The sequence below is a fragment of the Chiloscyllium plagiosum genome, unplaced genomic scaffold, assembly GCF_037043375.1.
Source record: "Chiloscyllium plagiosum isolate Xiang-an unplaced genomic scaffold, Cpla_swu_hap1 HiC_scaffold_35, whole genome shotgun sequence".
In the NCBI taxonomy this organism is placed as follows: domain Eukaryota; kingdom Metazoa; phylum Chordata; class Chondrichthyes; order Orectolobiformes; family Hemiscylliidae; genus Chiloscyllium; species Chiloscyllium plagiosum.
In genome coordinates, this window is record NW_028270173.1 from 35475363 (window position 1) to 35494416 (window position 19054).

The 19054-nt window shown below is 46.4% G+C and overlaps 1 protein-coding gene across 7 annotated transcripts in view; it reads right to left on the reverse strand.

The window, feature by feature from the left end:
• The window catches only part of LOC122541315 (netrin-G1-like), a 95176-nt gene that overhangs the window by 16170 nt on the left and 59952 nt on the right, over nucleotides 1–19054 (reverse strand). For all 7 annotated transcript variants that reach the window (XM_043677952.2, XM_087979510.1, XM_043677955.2 and 4 more), the window contains one exon: nucleotides 16872–17515. In XM_043677952.2, the coding sequence (XP_043533887.1) occupies nucleotides 16872–17515 (644 nt within the window). The remainder of the gene's footprint in view (nucleotides 1–16871; nucleotides 17516–19054) is intronic.

Sequence of the window (19054 nt, forward strand, 5' to 3'; positions counted from 1 at the left end):
ATGCTAAATTGCCCATAGTGTTAGGTGCATTAGTCAGAGGGAAATGGGTCTGTGTGAGTTACTCTTCAGAGGGTCAGTGTGGACTTGTTGGGCCGAAGGACCTGTTTCCACACTGTAGGGAATCTAATATAATATAATCTCAATTTGGTGGTAGAGGCAATGACCCTAAACTCTTTAAAAAAAACCCACCAGATCGGCACTTTACATCGCAATAAGCTGCAGGACTATGGGCTATGCAGGACGATGGAATGAGAAAGGGCATCTGGATATCTTTGGGTCAGCTTTGCTGAGATGAGCTGAATGGATCCCTTCTGTGCTGTATCATTTCTTTTGTTCTGTGGCACTAAATGTAGGAAAGCTGCCCATGAGTAACTCCAAGTTAGCAGAATCTAGCGAACAATCAAGTCAAGATATTAAAGAAAAAGCTGAAGGCTCTGTATCTGAACGTAAATAGCAATCATAATAAAGTAAATCAACTGATAGTGTACATTGAAATAAATGAATATGATCTGATAGTTATGGAGGCAAGAGACCATAAGACATAATAGAACATAGAACAATACAGCGCAGTACAGGCCCTTTGGCCCTCGATGTTGCGCCGATCCAAGCCCACCTAACCTATACTAACCCACTATCCTCCATATACCTATCCAATGCCCGCTTAAATGCCCTTAAAGAGGGAGAGTCCACCACTGCTACTGGCAGGGCATTCCATGAACTTACAACTCGCTGAGTTCAAGTTCAATCCTAACTTCAATCCTATATCTACCCCCCCTTAATTTAAAGCTATGCCCCCTTGTAATACCCGACTCCATACGCGGGAAAAGGTTCACACTGTCAACCCTATCTAACCCCCTAATCATCTTGTACACCTCAATCAAGTCACCCCTAAACCTTCTTTTCTCTAATGAAAACAGCCCCAAGTGTCTCAGTCTTTCCTCATACGATCTTCCTACCATACCAGGCAACATCCTGGTAAACCTCCTCTGCACCTGTTCCAGTGCCTCCACATCTTTCCTATAGTATGGCGACCAAAACTGCACACAATATTCCAGATGCGGCCGCACCAGAGTCTTATACAACTGCATCATGACCTCAGGACTCCGGAACTCAATTCCTCTACCAATAAAAGCCAGTACGCCATATGCCTTCCTCACCGCACTATTTACCTGGGTGGCAACTTTCAGAGATCTGTGTACATGGACACCAAGATCCCTCTGCTCATCCACACTACCAAGTATCCGACCATTAGCCCAGTACCCCATCTTTTTGTTATTCTTCCCAAAGTGAATCACCTCACACTTAGCTACATTGAATTCCATTTGCCACCTTTCTGCCCAGCTCTGCAGCTTCTCTATATCCTGCTGTAACCTGCCACATCCTTCCTCACTGTCAACAACTCCTCCGACTTTCGTATCATCCGCAAACTTGCTCACCCAACCTTCTAACCCCTCTTCCAGGTCATTTATAAAAATGACAAACAGCAATGGTCCCAAAACAGATCCTTGCGGAACACCGCTAGTGACGGCACTCCATGAAGAAACTTTGCCATCAACTACTAACCTCTGTCTTCTTCCAGCCAGCCAATTTCTAATCCAAACCTCCAACTCACCCTCAATGCCATATCTCCGTATTTTCTGCAGTAGCCTACCATGGGGAACCTTATCAAACGCCTTACTAAAATCCATATATACCACATCTACCGCTTTCCCCTCATCAACCTCCTTCGTCACCTTTTCAAAGAATTCAATAAGGTTTGTGAGGCACGACCTGCCCTTCACAAAACCATGCTGACTATCCTTGATCACATTATTCCTATCCAGATGTGCATAAATCCTATCCCTTACAATTCTCTCTAAGACTTTGCCCACAACAGAAGTGAGACTCACCGGCCTATAGTTACTAGGGTTATCCCTACTCCCCTTTTTGAACAAGGGAACCACATTTGCTATCCTCCAGTCTTCTGGCACTACTCCTGTAGACAACGAGGACATAAAAATCAAGGCCAATGGCTCTGCAATCTCCTCCCTTGCTTCCCAGAGAATCCTAGGATAAATGCCATCAGGCCCAGGGGACTTATCTATTTTCACCTTTTCCAGGATTTCCAACACCTCTTCTCTACATACCTCAAAGCCATCCATTCTACTTATTTGTGACTCAGTATTCACATCGACGACAATGCCCTGTTCCTGAGTAAATACTGAAGAAAAGTATTCATTCAGTGTCTCCCCAATCTCTTCCGCCTCCACACGCAACTTCCCACTACTATCCTTGACTGGACCTATTCCTACCCTAGTCATTCTTTTATTCCTAACATACCTATAGAAAGCCTTAGGGTTTTCCCTAATCCTACCGACTAAGGACCTTTCATGTCCCCTCCTTGCTGTTCTTAGCTCTCTCTTCAGGTCCTTCCTGACTACCCTATAACTCTCAATCGCCACAATTGAACCTTCACGTCTCATCTTGAGATAGGCCGCCCTCTTCCATTTAACAAGGGATTCCAATTCCTTATTAAACCACGGCTCCCTCGCACGACCCTTTCCTCCCTGCCTGACAGGTACATAATTATCAAGGACACTCAATAGTTGCTCCTTGAACAAGCTCCACATATCATTTACACTCTTGCCTTGGAGTCTACTTTTCCAAGCCACACATCCTAAGTCATGCCTCACCGCATCATAATTTCCCTGACCCCAGCTATAACTCTTGCCCTGTAGTACACACTTATCCCTCTCCATCACGAGAGTAAAAATCACCGAATTATGGTCACTATCCCCAAAGTGCTCACCTACCTCTAATTCTAACACCTGGCCTGGTTCGTTACCCAGAACCAAATCCAGTATGGCCTCACCTCTTGTTGGCCTGTTTACATATTGTGTCAGGAAACTCTCCTGCACACATTGAACAAACACTGACCCATCTAACGAACTTGAGCTATAGCTTTCTCAATCAATATCAGGAAAGTTAAAGTCCCCCATAACAACCACCCTATTACTGTCACTCATCTCCTGAATCACCTTCCCTATCCTTTCTTCAATGATTCTAGGACTATTAGGAGGCCTGTAAAAGACATAAGAGCAAATATATGGGCCATTTTGCACATTGAGTCTTCTCAGCCATTGCTGATAAATTGCTCTATTCCATTCTCCCACCTTCTCCCCATAATCTTTGATCCACTTAACAATCCTCTTATCTATCTCTGTTTTAAGTATACTCAATGACCTGGCCTCCATGGCCTTCTGTGTCAATAAGTTCCAACGATTCACCACTCTCTGGCTGATGGAGTTTCTCCTCATCTCCATTCTATAGGGTCTTCCCTTTATTCTAAGGCTGTGCCCTTGGGTCCTAGACTCTTATGCAAATAGAAATATTTTCCCAACATTCACTCTATCCAGACCATTCAGTATTCTGTAAGTTTCAATCAGATACCCCCCATCCTTCTAAACTCCATTGAGCATAGACCCAGAGTCCTCACATATTCCTGATGAAAGGCTCCTGCCCGAAACGTCAATTTTCCTGCTCCTCGGATGCTGCCTGACCTGCTGTGCATTTCCAGCACCACTCTAATCTCGACTCCTCACATGTTAAACCTTGAATTCCTGGGATCACTCTCATGAACCTTCTCTGGACCTGCTCCTGGGCATGTACATCCTTCCTGATATATGGGACCCAAAATTGCTTATAACATTCTAAATGTGGTCTGACCAGAGCCTTAAAAATCCTCAGAAGTACATCCCTGCTTTTATACTTTCATCCTCTCAAAATAAATGCCAACATTGTATTTGTTTTCCTAACTACTGGCTCAACCGGCAAGTTAGCCTTCAGAGAATCCTGCACGAGGTCAGCCAAGTCTTATTGCACTTCAGACAAGGTTTTGGAAGATGGGAATTGGTTCTTGTTACATTACAGAGAAAGTAGAGCACTGTTTAATGAATCTCTGGTAAATGTTAAGTTTTATTCTTACGTTTTTGCACACTATACAAATTGGTATTAAAGTTAATTAAATATGTAAAACGCAAGTAAGTAAATAATTGAATAATTAAAACCAATTAAAGATGGCAGGACAGCTGATGCGAAAAGACTGAAGCATTTGGGAGCTGCAGGATGCCATTGTGATCCACGGCAAGAACATCTGCAGTAAGTGCTTGAAATCCAAGCAGCTTGGCTCAGTGTTTATAATCTGGAGGCTGAACTATGGACACTACAGAGTATCAGGAAGAGGGAATGTCGCCTGGATTTTTGCACTGGGAGGTAGTCACACCACTGGGGATAAGGTCTCCCGGATTTGGTCAGGAATAGGAAAGTGTGACCGTGAGTGAGGCAAGTAACAAGAGAGAGGGCAGAGGTACAATCTCTGCAATTGCCCAATAGGTTTGAGATTCTCTCGCACCCCGCACTGCCCGGTTCTACCTCCTTCCCAAGCATTGACCTCTACACCGCTGAAGCCAAACGCCAACTCGAGGACACCTCTTCCTACCGCCCCCTCGACTATGACCCCACCCCCCATCACCAAACCATCATCTCCCAGACCATACAGAACCTCATCGCCTCAGGAGATCTCCCGCCCACAGCTTCCAACCTCATAGTCCGGGAACCCCGCACTGCCCGGTTCTACCTCCTTCCCAAGATCCACAAGCCTGACCACCCTGGCCGACCCATTGTCTCAGCATGCTCCTGCCCCACTGAACTAATTTCTACCTACCTCGAGACACCACCCACGCCCTCCACCTCCTCCAAGACTTCCGTTTCCCCAGCCCCCAACACCTCATCTTCACCATGGATATCCAATCCCTCTACACCTCCATCCGCCATGACCAGGGCCTCCAAGCCCTCCGTTTCTTCCTCTCCCGATGTCCCCAACAGTACCCTTCTACTCTCATTCATTTGGCCAAACTGGTCCTCACCCTTAACAATTTCTCCTTCGAATCTTCCCTCTTCTTCCAGACCAAAGGAGTATCCATGGGCACCCGTATGGGCCCCAGCTATGCCTGTCTCTTTGTTGGCTACATAGAACAGTTGATCTTCCGTAATTACACCGGCACCACTGCCCACCTCTTCCTCCGCTACATTGATGACTGCATTGGCGCCACCTCGTGCTCCCGCGAGGAGGTTGACCAATTCATCAACTTCACCAACACATTCCACCCTGACCTTAAGATCACTTGGACCATCTCTGACACCTCCCTCCCCTTCCTGGACCTCTCCATCTCCATTAATGACGACCGACTTGACACCGACATTTTTTACAAACCCACTGATTCCCACAGCAACCTGGATTACACCTCTTCCCACCTTACCTCCTGCAAAAATGCCATCCCGTATTTCCAATTCCTCCGCCTCCGCCGTATCTGCTCCTAGGAGGACCAGTTCCACCACAGAACACACCAGATGGCTCCTTCTTTAGAGACCGCAATTTCCCTTCCCACATGGTTAAAGATGCCCTCCAACGCATCTCGTCCACATCCCGCACCTCCGCCCTCAGACCCTACCCCTCCAACCGTAACAAGGACAGAACTACCCTAGTGCTCACCTTCCACCCCACCAACCTTCGCATAAACCAAATCATCCACAGACATTTCCGCCACCTCCAAACAGATCCCACCACCAGGGATATATTTCCCTCCCCACCCCTTTCCAACTTCCGCAAAGACCGTTCTCTCCGTGACTACCTGGTCAGGTCCAGGCCTCCCTACAACCCATCCTCCCATCCTGGCACCTTCCCCTGCCACCGCAGGAATTGCAAAACCTGCGCCCACACCTCCTCCCTCACCTCCATCCAAGGCCCTAAAGGAGCCTTCCACATCCATCAAGGTTTTACCTGCACATCCACCAATATCATTTATTGTATCCGTTGCTCCCGATGCGGTCACCTCTACATTGGGGAGACTGGATGCCTCCTAGCAGAGCGCTTTAGAGAACATTCCTGGACACCCTCACCAACCAACCACACCACACTGTGGCCCAACATTTCAACTTCCCCTCCCACTCTGCCGAGGACATGGAGGTCCTGGGCCTCCTTCACCGCCGCTCCCTCATCACCAGATGCCTGGAGGAAGAACGCCTCATCTTCTGCCTTAGAAAACTTCAACCCCAGGGCATCAATGTGGACTTCAACAGTTTCCTCATTTCCTCTTCCCCCACCTCACCCCAGTTCCAAACTTCCAGCTCAGCACTGTCCCCATGACTTGTCCTACCTGCCTATTTTCTTTTCCACCTATCCACTCCACCCTCCCGATCTATCACCTTCATCCCCTCCCCCACTCACCTATTGTACTCTATGCTACTTTCTCCCCACCCCTACCCTCCTCTCACTTATCTCTCCACCCTTCAGGCTCTCTGCCTGTATTCCTGATGAAGGGCTTTTGCCGGAAATGTCGATTTTACTGCTCCTCGGATGCTGCCTGAACTGCTGTGCTCTTCCAGCACCACTCTAATCTAGACTCTGGTTTCCAGCATCTGCAGTCATTGTTTTTACCTTTGAGAATCTCTCAGCCTGTTGACTGAGAGTGAGGGTTGTAGTGAATGTGCAAACCGACTATCATGCTGTGGTACAGGATGACATTCAAGTGGAGGGATCAACCAGACCTGTAGTAGATGAGGTAATAACATAGTGAGGAACTTGACACCTTTCTATGCAGAGAGAGGGGTCATGATCCATGCAAATACCAGCAACACAGGTAGAATCAGGAAAGTGTTTCTGCACAGAAGAAGACCATCAAAGGTTGTAATCTCTGAAGAATTGCCTGAGCTACTGCAAATTGGATTGGGATCCCTAAAAGTAGGAAGATGAATATGTGGCTCAAAGACCTGTGCTGGAAAAATGGGTTCCAGTTAGTAGGCATCTGACACAGTACCAAGGAATCTGGGGGCTTAATCTTTAGATAGGCCAAACCTGCTGGGGCCAATATCACTGTGAACTACATAACTGGAGAAATGGAGACAATTTCAAATTAAAAAGTACGGGCATGGCATAAAATGCAGAAAGATATTAAAGGATAGAACCAAAACAGAAGTTGCTGGAAAAGCTCAGGCCTGGCAGCATCTGTGGAGAGAAATCAGGGTCAACATTTCACATTGAGAGACCCTTCTTCAGAACTGGAGGGATGGAGTGAAGTTATGCAAGGAAAATAGTAATATGGGAAATAAGGATCTGAAAGTGGCAGGAATGGGCACAGAAGAAAAAGCTAAGGAATGCACCTCCAACAATCAAAAAAGATATTGCAAAGATGTTACAAGCGCTGCATTTGAATGTAATTAGCAATCATAACAAAATAAATATATTGTAAGTACACGCTGAAGTAAATGAATACCATCTGACAGTTGTGGAGACATGGCTTCTGGATGATGGGAATTGTGTCCTGAATATTGAGAGGTATGTAATATTCAAGGAATGAGGAAGCTAGGTGAAGCTGGACATGCAGCACTGCAGATGGAGATACTGTTACTGGAGATGACCTTGGTTCAGGAGATCATGGTGGAGGATTGGTGTGAGTGGAGATGAGAAAGGGTTAGGGAAAGAACTTGGAGTGGGAGTGATCTACAGGCCACCTAACAGTAACCACAATGCGTGACACAATTCCCAAGAAGAAATAAATGTGAAGCCGCAGGTAGATAGGATAGTGAAGAAGTTGTTGGAATGCTTTCCTTTATTGGTCAGAGCACTGAATATTGGAGTTGGGAGGTCATGTTGCAGCTTTACAGGACATTGGTTAGGACACTTTTGCAATAGTGTGCGCAATTACAGTCTCCTTCCCATCAGAAGGATGTTGTGAAACTTGAAAGGATTCAGAAAAGATTTAGAACATAGAACATAGAAAAGTACAGCACAGAACAGGCCCTTTGGCCCACGATGTTGTGCCGAGATTTAATCCTAATGTAAAATATAGCAACTTAACCTACATACCCCTCAATTCACTGCTATCCATGTGCACGTGCAGCAGTCGCTTAAATATCCCCAAGGACATTACAAGGACTTTGCGAGGGTTGAAGGATTCAAGCTACAAGGAGAGGCTGAATAGGCTGGGGCTGTTTTCCCTGGAGCATTGGAGACTGGGGGGGTGACTTTATAGAAGTTTATTAAATTATGAGGGGCATAGATAGGGTAACAAGATATTTTCCCTAGGATGGGGGAGTCCAGAACTAGAGGGCATAGGTTTAGGGTGAGAGGGGAAAGATATAAAAGAAACCTAATGGGCAACCTTTTTCACGCAGAGGATGGTAAATGTATGGAATGAGCTGCCAGAGGAAGTGGTAGAGGCTAGTAGAATTGCAACATTTAAAAGACACCCGGATGGTATATGAATAGGAAGGGTTTGGAGGGATATGGGCCAGTTGCTGGCAGGTGGGACTAGATTGGGTTGGAATATCTGATTGGCATGGACGAGTTGGACTGAACGGTCTGTTTCCGTGCAGTACATCTCTGTAACTCTATGATTATGTGGATATGAAAGCTTAACATTTGGAAGTGAACTGGCATTCTATGCTCGAGGGCAGATCAATAGAGGAAAGAGTGAGGACTGCAGATGCTGGAGATGAGAGCTGAAAAATGTGTTGCTGGAAAAGCGCAGCAGGTCAGGCAGCATCCAAGGAGCAGGCGAATCGACATTTCGGGCATAAGCCCTTCTTCAGGATTCCTTCAGGCTTATGCCCGAAACGTCGATTCTCCTATTCCTTGGATGCTGCCTGACCTGCTGTGCTTTTCCAGCAACACATTTTTCAGGCAGATCAATAGAGACAGAGTTCAGAGTACTGTTTCAGAAAACTCAGTAAATTCCCACAGTGAAGTAAAGTTCTTCAGATAGGACCCAACATCCTTAGCTGACTAAACAAGTTAAGGAAAGCATCAGTCGTAGGAAAAAGCATACGAGAAGTCTGTTATGGTCAGCTGAATTGTCAGAAAATGAAGAGAAGAGAGAATAGTTGAAGGGTTAATTGGATGGAAGAAATTCGTGTGTGAGAGTAAGTTAGCCAGGAGTGTCAAAATGGACACAAAAATGGAAAAAGATGCATAAAGTCTCCTACAGTGTGAAAATGGGATTGGTAGTAGATAATAAGGAAATTTGAGTAAAATTAATAAGTATGTGGTGAACAAGACAGAATGAAATTGCAAATGGATATAGATGAGTTAAGTGAATGGGCATGTATCTGACACATGGTATATAAAGTGAAAAAATATGAAGCTGTTGTCTTTGGCAGGTAGAATAAAATACCAGAATATCACTTAAATGGAGAATGACTGCAGAATTCTGAGATGCAGAGGGATCTGGATGTTCTGGTGCATGAATCAGAGAACATTAAGATGCCAGGACAACACATAATAAAGTGTGGTAATGGGATGCAGTCCTATATTATCAGAGGAATTAACAAACAAGTCAGGACGTGTGCTCCATGGTACAGGAAATTGGTATGGCCACATCTGAAATGCTGTGTGCAGTTTTGGTCTTCGCGTTTAAGGAATGATATAAAATATTCAGCCCTGGAGCTTGGTAACCAGTCGTGTTCCACAGGGACCTGTTCTGGGACGAAAGTGTGTACTGCAGATGCTGGAGATCAGAGTCAAGATTAGAGTGGTGCTGGAAAAGCACAGCAGGTGAGGCAGCATCCGAGGAGCAGGAAAATCGACATTTCAGGTAAAAGCCCTTCATCATTCCATGGCCTGATTCCTGATGAAGGGCTTTTGCCCAAAACATCAATTTTCCTGCTCGTCAGATACTGCCTGACCGGCTATGCTTTTCCAGCACCACTCTAATCTTGAATATGTTCTGGGACCTCTGCTCTTTGTGATTTTTATAAATGACTTGGATGAGGAAGTGGAAAGGTGGGTTCATAAGTTTGCTAATGACATGAAGGTTGGTGGAGTTGTGGATAGTGTGGAGAGCTATTGTAGGTTGCAATGGGACATTGACAGGGTGCAGAGCTGGGCTGAGAAATGGCAGATGGCATTCAACTTGGAAAAGTGTGAGGTGTTTCATTTTGGAAGGTCAAATCTGAATGCAGATTACAGGGTTAATGGCAGGATTCATGGCAGTGTGGAGGAACAAAGGGATCTTGGGGTTAACGTCCGTAGATCCCTCAAATTTGCCACCCAGGTTGATAGGATTGTTAAGAAGGCATATAGTGTGTTGGCTTTCATTATCAGAGAGACTGAGTTTAAGAGCAGCGAGGTTATGCTGCACCTCCATAATACCCTGGTTAGACTATACTTGGTCAGTTCGAGTTGCCTCTTTATAGGAAGGATGTGGAAGCTTTAGACAGGGTTCAGAGGAAATTTACGAGGATGCTGCGTGGACTGGAGGGCATGTCTTATGAAGAATGGTTGAGGGAGTTAGTGCTTTTCTCATTGGAGTGAAGGAAGCCGAGAGGTGACTTGATCGAGGTGTACAAGATGATGAGAGGCATAGATAGAGTGGACAGCCAAAAACTTTTTCCCAAAGCAGGAATGGCTATCATGAGGGGACATAATTTTAAGGTAATTGGAAGAAGGTATAGGGGAGATGGCAGAGGTAGATTCTTTACACACAGAGTGCTGGATTCATTGAATGCACTGCCAGTGGTGGTAGTAGAGTCTGATACATTAAGGACATTTAAGTGACTATTGGTTAGGCATAAGGACGATTGTAATATGTAGGGTATGTAGGTTAGTTTGATTTTAGAGTAGGATAAAGGGTTGGTACAACATCGAAGGCCGAAGGGCCTGTACTGTGCTGTAATGTTCTATGTTCTAAATGGAGGTGGTTCAGAGGAGGTTACCAGATTATACCTGGAATGTTCACATTGCTCTTGGTGGATAGGTTGGATAGGCTGGATTTGTTTCCACTGGAATTTAGAAGAAGGAAAGGTGGCTTGATTGAATTGTACCAGATCATGAATGGGTCTTAAAATGGTGGATGTGGAAAGGTTGTTTTCTCTTGTGGGTCAATTCAGAACTGGGGGCAGGTTTCCATTTGAAAATCAGAGGTAGCTCTTTTAGGAAACAGAACAGAGAATTCTGTTTTTTTTTTTCTCTCACCAAGTGCAACTTTAGCACTCTACCTCAGAAGGCAGTGAAGGTGGGATTAGATTACTTACAGAGTGGCAACAGGCCCTTTGGCCCAACAAGTCCACACCGACCCTCTGAAGAGCAACCCACTCATACCCATTCATTTACCTAACACTACGGGCAATTTAGCATGGCCAATTCACCTAACCTGCACATTTTTTGGACTGTGGGAGGAAACCAGAGCACCCGGAGGAAACCTACGCAGACACGGGGAGAATATGCAAGCTCTATACAGACAGTTGCCGGAGGCGGGAATTGAACCCGGGTCTCTGGCGCTGGGAGGCAGCAGTGCTAACCCCTGTGCCACTGTGCTGCTCTTTAATTGTGTATTTTTAATGCAGAGTGGTAGATTTTTGTTGGGCAGGGAAATCATGGGTTATTGTGGATAGATGGGAACGTGGAATTCAAAACGGATAAACATAATCTTACTGAATGATGAAGCAGTCTTGAGGGGCCCGAATGGCCTATTTCACTCCTAATTTATTGTTTTGTATGTTCTTGTTAGAGATGGTCATAACCTGGCGCTTATGTGCACCAACATTACTTGCCGCTTATCAGCCTATGCCTGGATGTTGCGCAGGTATATCTTCATATGTAAGCAGACTACATCAGTATCTGAGCAGTCACAAACAGTGCTGAACATTGTGCAATCATCAGCGAACATCCCCACCTCTGACATTATCTTCGTGTATTCACTTTAAGTTATTGTCAAGGGAAAGCTTCAAATTCTGCAGATTTTACTATGCACATTTCACAATTCCCAGTTCTCCAAACGTTTTACTAAAGTAAGCAAAACCCAGACAGTTCCTTGGAGACACGTGAATGGCAGCGTAAACATTTTCCGGCTCCTGTTCTCTAATTAGTGTCTGAAGATTCGCTTGGACTGATAGCTCATGTGAGTCTCCCAGAAGCTGAGTGTAGAATAATCAGGCAACGCCTCCGAGTTATGGAGATTACGTGATGGGCGAATATGACCTCGCTGCATGACAGTGAATAGAGATTGAACAGGAAGGAAGTTTTCAGTCAGAACAGTACACAATACTATGAATAGTTTTGACAGGGTAAAGAGGAGAAAAATGTTTCAAGTGGTACGAGGGTCAATCAATCAAGGACATATGTTGAATTTGAATACAAAAGATCCGAGGGAAGATGAGGATTATTGTTTTCATTTGCTTTGAATAAACTGCCTGTCAGCGCGCTGGAAGTGGAGTCAATGGCACCTTTCAAATGGGTAAATCAGATATTTGAAGGGAATACATTGGCTGGGCTGTGTGAAAGAGAGCAGGGCAGTCGGATGAAATGGATAGATTTTTCAAGAGGTCAGCATTTGACGTGATGAACTGAATGGTCCCATTTCTGTGCTGTCTGAGTTTTCTTTAATCATGATGAGACTGGGGGTGACTGTGTTGAGAGGAGAGGGACTGATCTGTTCAACTCCATGTTGGTCAATTGACCGAACACAGGGGAAAATCACTTCGTCATGGTGAACCAGTCAGCAGGAGTCTGATCACTCGCTGATTGTTTAGCATGCGAGTTGATGCCACATTGTGAATTTGGGTGTATGACAAATTGATTGTTGAGAATGCAAAGTTAAGAACTAAGTTCCGGCTTGGATGTCAATGTAACACCATTTAGTATTTGTTCATACTAAACACTGCTATGCATGGTTATCATAGATATACCAGGCTCTGAACTTATATTTACATTATGTAAGAATAATTTTCCTTTGTGTTCTCATGTCTATGTGCTGCCAACACTCCTCATTCTATAGTCTTCTACCTTTGCACACATTGTAATATTTATGTCCAGTGATGCATAGTTTGGCTTTTAGTAGTCATGGGGTAGATTATAAGAGCAGAGATGTTGTGTTCTCTGCAGAGATTTAGATCAGATTCCGTGCAGTGTGGAAACAGGCTCTTCGGCCCAACAAGTCCACATCGACCCTCCGAAGAGTAAACCACCCAGTCCCATTTCCCTCTCACTAATTCACCTAACACTATGGGCAATTTAGTATGGCCAATTCACCTGATCTGCACATCTTTGGACTGTGGGAGGAAACCCACGCAGACATGGGGATAATGTGCAATCTCCACACAGACAGTTACCCAAGGCTGGAATCAAACCTGAGACCCTGGTGCTGTGAGGCAGCAGTGCTAACCACTGAGCCACTGTGCCACCATTAAGTTAGGCCACAGCTGGAATATTGTGTGTAGTCTGATCACCAAATTATACGAAGGATGTGATTGCATTACTGGAGATGCAAAGGAAATTCAGCAGGATATTAAAACAAAACAATGAACTGAGGTTGATGGAGATCTGAAACAAAAACAGAAATTGCTGGAGAAACTCAGCAGGTCTGGCAGCATATAGAGGATTAATGTTTGAGTCTACTGATTCTTCATCAGAACTGGGGGAGGTGATGGTCTAGTGGTATTACCACTGGAGTGTTTATCCAGAGATGAAAAGTGTGGCACTGGAAAAGCACAACAGGACAGGCAACATCCAAGGAGCAGTACAGTTGATGTTTTGGACATAAGTCCTTCAATCAGAGACCCAGGTAATGCTCTGGAGACCTTGTGTTTGAATCCTGTTATGGCAGGTGGTGAAGTTTGAACTCAATAAAAATAATGAATTAAGAGTTTAGTGATGACCATGAAACTATTATCGATTGTCCTTTAGGGAAGGAAACAGCCTTCCTTACCTGATCTGGTCTACATGTGACCTACAGCAATTTGGTTGACTCTCAATTACCCTCTGGGCAATTAGGGACGCGCAATAAATGTTGACACAGGCAGTGACACCCTCACCCCGCGAATGAATAAATAAGTGTTAGAAGGCTAGGAGAAATTGGCATTAGAATGGAAATGGAGCCCAGGGCAGAGAGTTATAAAAGGGAAATGAAAACAAGGATAATGAATAGCAGGCCAGGAAAGAAGAAAAGCTGTATAAGGGATAATCAGACCTAACAATGAGAGATTGGGTTAGCTGTACTGAATGCAACCCATGTAATGTGATAATGGACCTAGGAGTACATGAGAATGGGTGACTCTGCTTAAAGCAACCCATGTCATAACAGGGCCAGGTATGGGGCGGGTAAAATACATGGAGGGATGGAATCTATCGCTATAGTTATTGAACTCGATGCTGAGTCTGAGAGGCTGCAGGGTTCCTGAGTGGAAAATGAGGTATTGATCTTTGAACTCATGCTGAGGTTCGCTGGAACACTGCAGCAGAACTGAGACAGAGACGTTGGCCATGGCGGTGTGTTGAAGTGGCAGGCAACTGGTCATTTTTACAGACAGAGTGTAGGTGTTCCGCAAAGCGGTATCCCAGTCTCTGTTTCATCTCCCCAATGTAGAGGAGAGCCTTGTTGTAAATTGGGTGAATAGAAAGCAGCTGTTCCCCTGAGGCGAAGGGTCAATAACAAGGGGACAGTAGGCTTAAGTGAAAGGTGGGACATCAGAGGGGATTTGAGGAAAACCTTTTTCACCCAGAGGGTACAGGGGGTCTGGAAGGCACTGCTTAGGAGGCTAGCTGAGATCGGAAACCTCACTATCTTTAATATTCCTGGGTGAGAACTGGAAATGTCATAACATTCAAGGCAATGGGTCTAGTTCAGGAAAGTGGATCTAGTGTTGGTCATACTATATTGGAATGGGTGAAGATATGGTGGGCACTGTATTATATGATTCTATTATTCTATGATTCTACAATAATTGCAAGGTTGCTCCAGGATCCTGAATCTCTTGCACACTAACACACAAACTCATCACCAAGGACAGGGGGAGCTCTCACAGGGCTGGTCTACACACATGGTTATGTAGCCTTTCAGGGAAGGTTTCTCAGCTTGAGCAGGAGCAGCAGACAGTGTGGAGCTGGTCAGGTGGAGGGATCCTCATCTATTGCTGTTGAACTGCTGCGTCACTGAGTGTTCACATCAATGTGTCAAGGAAGTACCGAGGGATGGGAGGCACAGTGGCTTAGTGCTGAGCACTGCTGCATCATAGCACCAGGGACCCAGGTTCGATTCCACCCTTGGGCAACTGTCTGTGTGGAGTTTGCACATTGTCTGTGTGTGATTCCTCCCACAGTCCAAAGATATGCGGGTTAGGTGGAATGGCCGTGTCAAGTTGGCCACAGTATCCAGGGGTATGTAGGCTAGGTGGATTAGCGCTGGGGATGCAGAGTTATAGGGATTGGGTAGGTGGGTGAGTCTGGGTGGGATGCTGTTCGGAGGGTCAATGGTGCAAGTAGCCTGCTTCTGCATGGTAGCATTTCCATAACCATCAGTGTCCAGCTATCTCCTGAGAGATGAGCAGGCAACTTGACCCCAGATGGCAAAATGATTGTTTGCATGGAAAAAGTTAGCCCCAGTGCTTTACTTTACTATTTGTTCATGGGATGTGGGTATCACTGGCTGAGCCAGCATTTATTGCCCATCTCTAAATGCCCAAAGGGCAGTTAAGAGTCAACTACATTGCTGTGGGTCCGGAGTCACATGTGGGTCAGACCAAGTAAAGTCAGCAGGTTTCCTTGCTTAAAGGGCCTCAGTAAACCCAGATGGATTTTTACAACAATTGAAGGTGGTTACATGTTCAACATGTGACATGCTATAAGTTACAGATTCTTAATTTATAAATCATTTACCTGGGTAGGATTTGGTCACCTACCACCCCACCAACCTCCATGTACAACGTATCATCCACCGTCATTTCCGCCACCTCCAAACGGACCCCACCACCATTGATATATTTCCCTCCCCTCCCCTACCAGCGTTCCAAAAAGACCACTCCCTCCGTGACTCCCTTGTCAGGTCCACACCCCCCACCAACCCAACCTCCACTCCCGGCACCTTCCCCTGCAACCGCAAGAAATGCAAAACTTGCGCCCACACCTCCCCCCTTACTTCCCTCCAAGGCCCCAAGGGACACTTCCATATCCGCCACAAATTCACCTGCACCTCCACACACATCACCTATTGCATCCGCTGCACCCGATGTGGCCTCTTCTATATTGGGGAGACAGGCCGCCTACTTGCGGAAAGTTTCAGAGAACACCTCTGGGACACCCGGACCAACCAACCCAACCACCCCGTAGCCCAACACTTTAACTTCCCCTCCCACTCCACCAAGGACATGCAGGTCCTTGGACTCCTCCATCGCCAGACCATGGCAACACGACGGTTGGAGGAAGAGCGCCTCATCTTCTGCCGAGGAACCCTCCAACCACAAGGGATGAACTCAGATTTCTCCAGTTTCCTCATATCCCCTCCCCCACCTTGTCTCATTCAAATCCCTCGAACTCAGTACCTCCTTCCTAACCTGCAATCATCTTCCTGACCTCTCCATCCCCACCCCACTCCGGCCTATCACCCTCACCTTGACCTCCCTCCACCTATCGCATTTCCAACGCCCCTCCCCCAAGTCCCTCCTCCCTACCTTTTATCTTAGCCTGCTGGACACACTTTCCTCATTCCTGAAGAAGGGCTTATGCCCGAAACGTCGATTCTCCTGTTCCTTGGATGCTGCCTGACCTGCTGCGCTTTTCCAGCAAAACATTTTCAGCTCTGATCTCCAGCATCTGCAGCCCTCACTTTCTCCTCGAAGATTTTAACCTACCAAGACCATGAGATCCAGAATTGGGATTACGAGCCCCGCAATATTGTTATTACATTACTGCCTCCTCCCAAAGGTGTTCCCCAGAAGCCCTCTTTGCTAGTTCACCTCTAGATGTTGGCACTTTGGCTGCTCCCCAGATGTGGACCCTGACCCCATGCTCCCTGGATGTGAACGTGGGCTGTGACCTTGCCCAGGAAGGACTGTGGAGCTCTCACCGGCCACGGATGTCCAGGTTGGAGATGGCGTAGAAGTACTTAGAGAGATTGTGGGGGTCGACGCTGGTGGGTCCAGTGGCCGGCCGCAGCAGCCGGAGCCGCAGGTCAGTCAGGGTGAAGAAATCTCTCAGCTCCTTGGTGGTGTCCAGTTGGCCGTACAGTGAGGCCATGTCCCCAAAGCGGGGACCCCCGAACAGAGCCAGACGCTCCTGGATCTCGAAGCGGACCATCTTGTCCACCTTCCACACGTAGCCCCTGGAGTACTCCTCAGTGCAGATGATGTCCAGCACTGAGGCGGCCCTCAGATCCCGGGCCTTTCTCGGCTCCATCCCGAAGGAGTTGAGGCAGTCGGCTGCGTAGAACTGATAGGGCTGCCAGCTCCGCCCATGGTCCAGGGACTTCTCCAGGACCATCTGCTCCGGCCGGCCAGACTCAAAGGTGATGATGATGTCTTCGGTCAGCTCAATGCTCTTCCCCCAGGACAGGGTGATGTTGACCACCAGGGGCTTGGGGAAGTTCCTCCAGGACACACTTTGCCAAAAGCTGGTGGGAATCCTGCCTTCGTCGTCCAGCATTAGATCGGGAGGGTGGGCCAGCTCAGGTGTGTGAGCATCACACTCATTGTTGCACATGTATGGATTCTCCTGGAACAGAGAGGGGAACGACACGGGTTAGACACAGAGTAAAGCTCCTCTACATTGTTCCTATTAAATATTCCCAGGACAGTTACAGTCCAAGATTAGGTACAGAGTAAAGCTCCCTCTACATTGTCCCTATCAAATGCACCCAGAGCAGTTACAGTCCAGGGTTAGAGAAAGAGTAAAGTTCTCTCGACATTTTCCTATTAAATACACCTGGGCAGTTACAGTCCAGAAATGGAGTAAAGCTGCCTCTGCATTGTTCCGGGACAGACACAGCACGGGGTCAAATATAGAGTAAAGCTTTGTCTACATTATTCCTATCCAATACTGCTAGGACAGGTATACGCAGGGTTAGATGTAGAGCAAAGCTTCCTCTACACTCTCCCTATTGAATACTCCAAGAGCAGGTACAGCACAGGGCTAAATACAGACTAGGCCTTCCTCCACATTGTCCCCATCAGGCACAGGGTTAGATAAACAGTAAAGGTCCCTTTATACTGTTCAGAACAGGTACAGCATGGTTAGATACAGAGTAAAGCTTTCACTATTCTTTTGAACTGAAAGTAAAACTCCCTGAACACTGCCCCTATTTTGAAATAAGGAATATCCACAAACTTTAATAATCTCTGGGAGAAGTTTTTAATAAATCTGTCAGCGCTCCATCACACTGCATTCTGTGCAGGCCAGTCAGACAGCTGGATAATTATATCACTGTTGTGCTGAAGAATGATGTTCACTGTCTAACTAAAAATAGCTTCACATCACTAAAATATTTAAAGACATGAGTTATAAAACAGCACAAGATTTGGGAAACACATGATACTTGCTGAGAAGGCTGCAGGCAACTGGAGAAATAGCAGGAATACTCGGAATAATGCGATAGGTCTTTTAAAAAGCGCATGAATTGCGGACTGAGTGATCTTCTTGGGATCCCCACAGTGTGGACACAGGCTATTCAGTCCATTGCATCCAACTGACACTCCAAAGAGCATCACACCAGATCGACCCTATCCCTGGGACCCTACATTTCCTATGGCTAACCCACCTAGCCTGAGGGGCAGCATGGTGGCTCAGTGGGTGGCACTGCTGCCTCACAGCACCATGGGCCCGGGTTCGAGTCCTAACTTGGGTGACTGCCTGTGTGGAGTTTGCATGTTCTCACCGTGTCTGCGTGGGTTTCCTCCGGGTGCTCCAGTTTCCTCCCACAATCCAAAGATGTGCAGTTCAGGTGAATTGGCCATGTTAAATTGCCCATAGTGTTAGTCAGGAGTAAATATAGGGTAGGGGCATGGATCTGGGTGGGTTACTCTTCAGAGGGTCAGTGTGGACTTGTTTGGCTGAAGGGCTTGTTTCCATACTGTAGGGAATCTAATCTTACAATGGGGCAATTAAGCATGGCCAATCTACCTAACCCGCACATCTTTGGACTGTGGAGGGAAATTGGAGCACCTAACGGAAACACATGCAGTTATGTGCAAACTCCACGCAAACAATCGCCCAAGGAATTGAACCCAGGTCCCTGGCACTGGGAGGCAGCAGTGT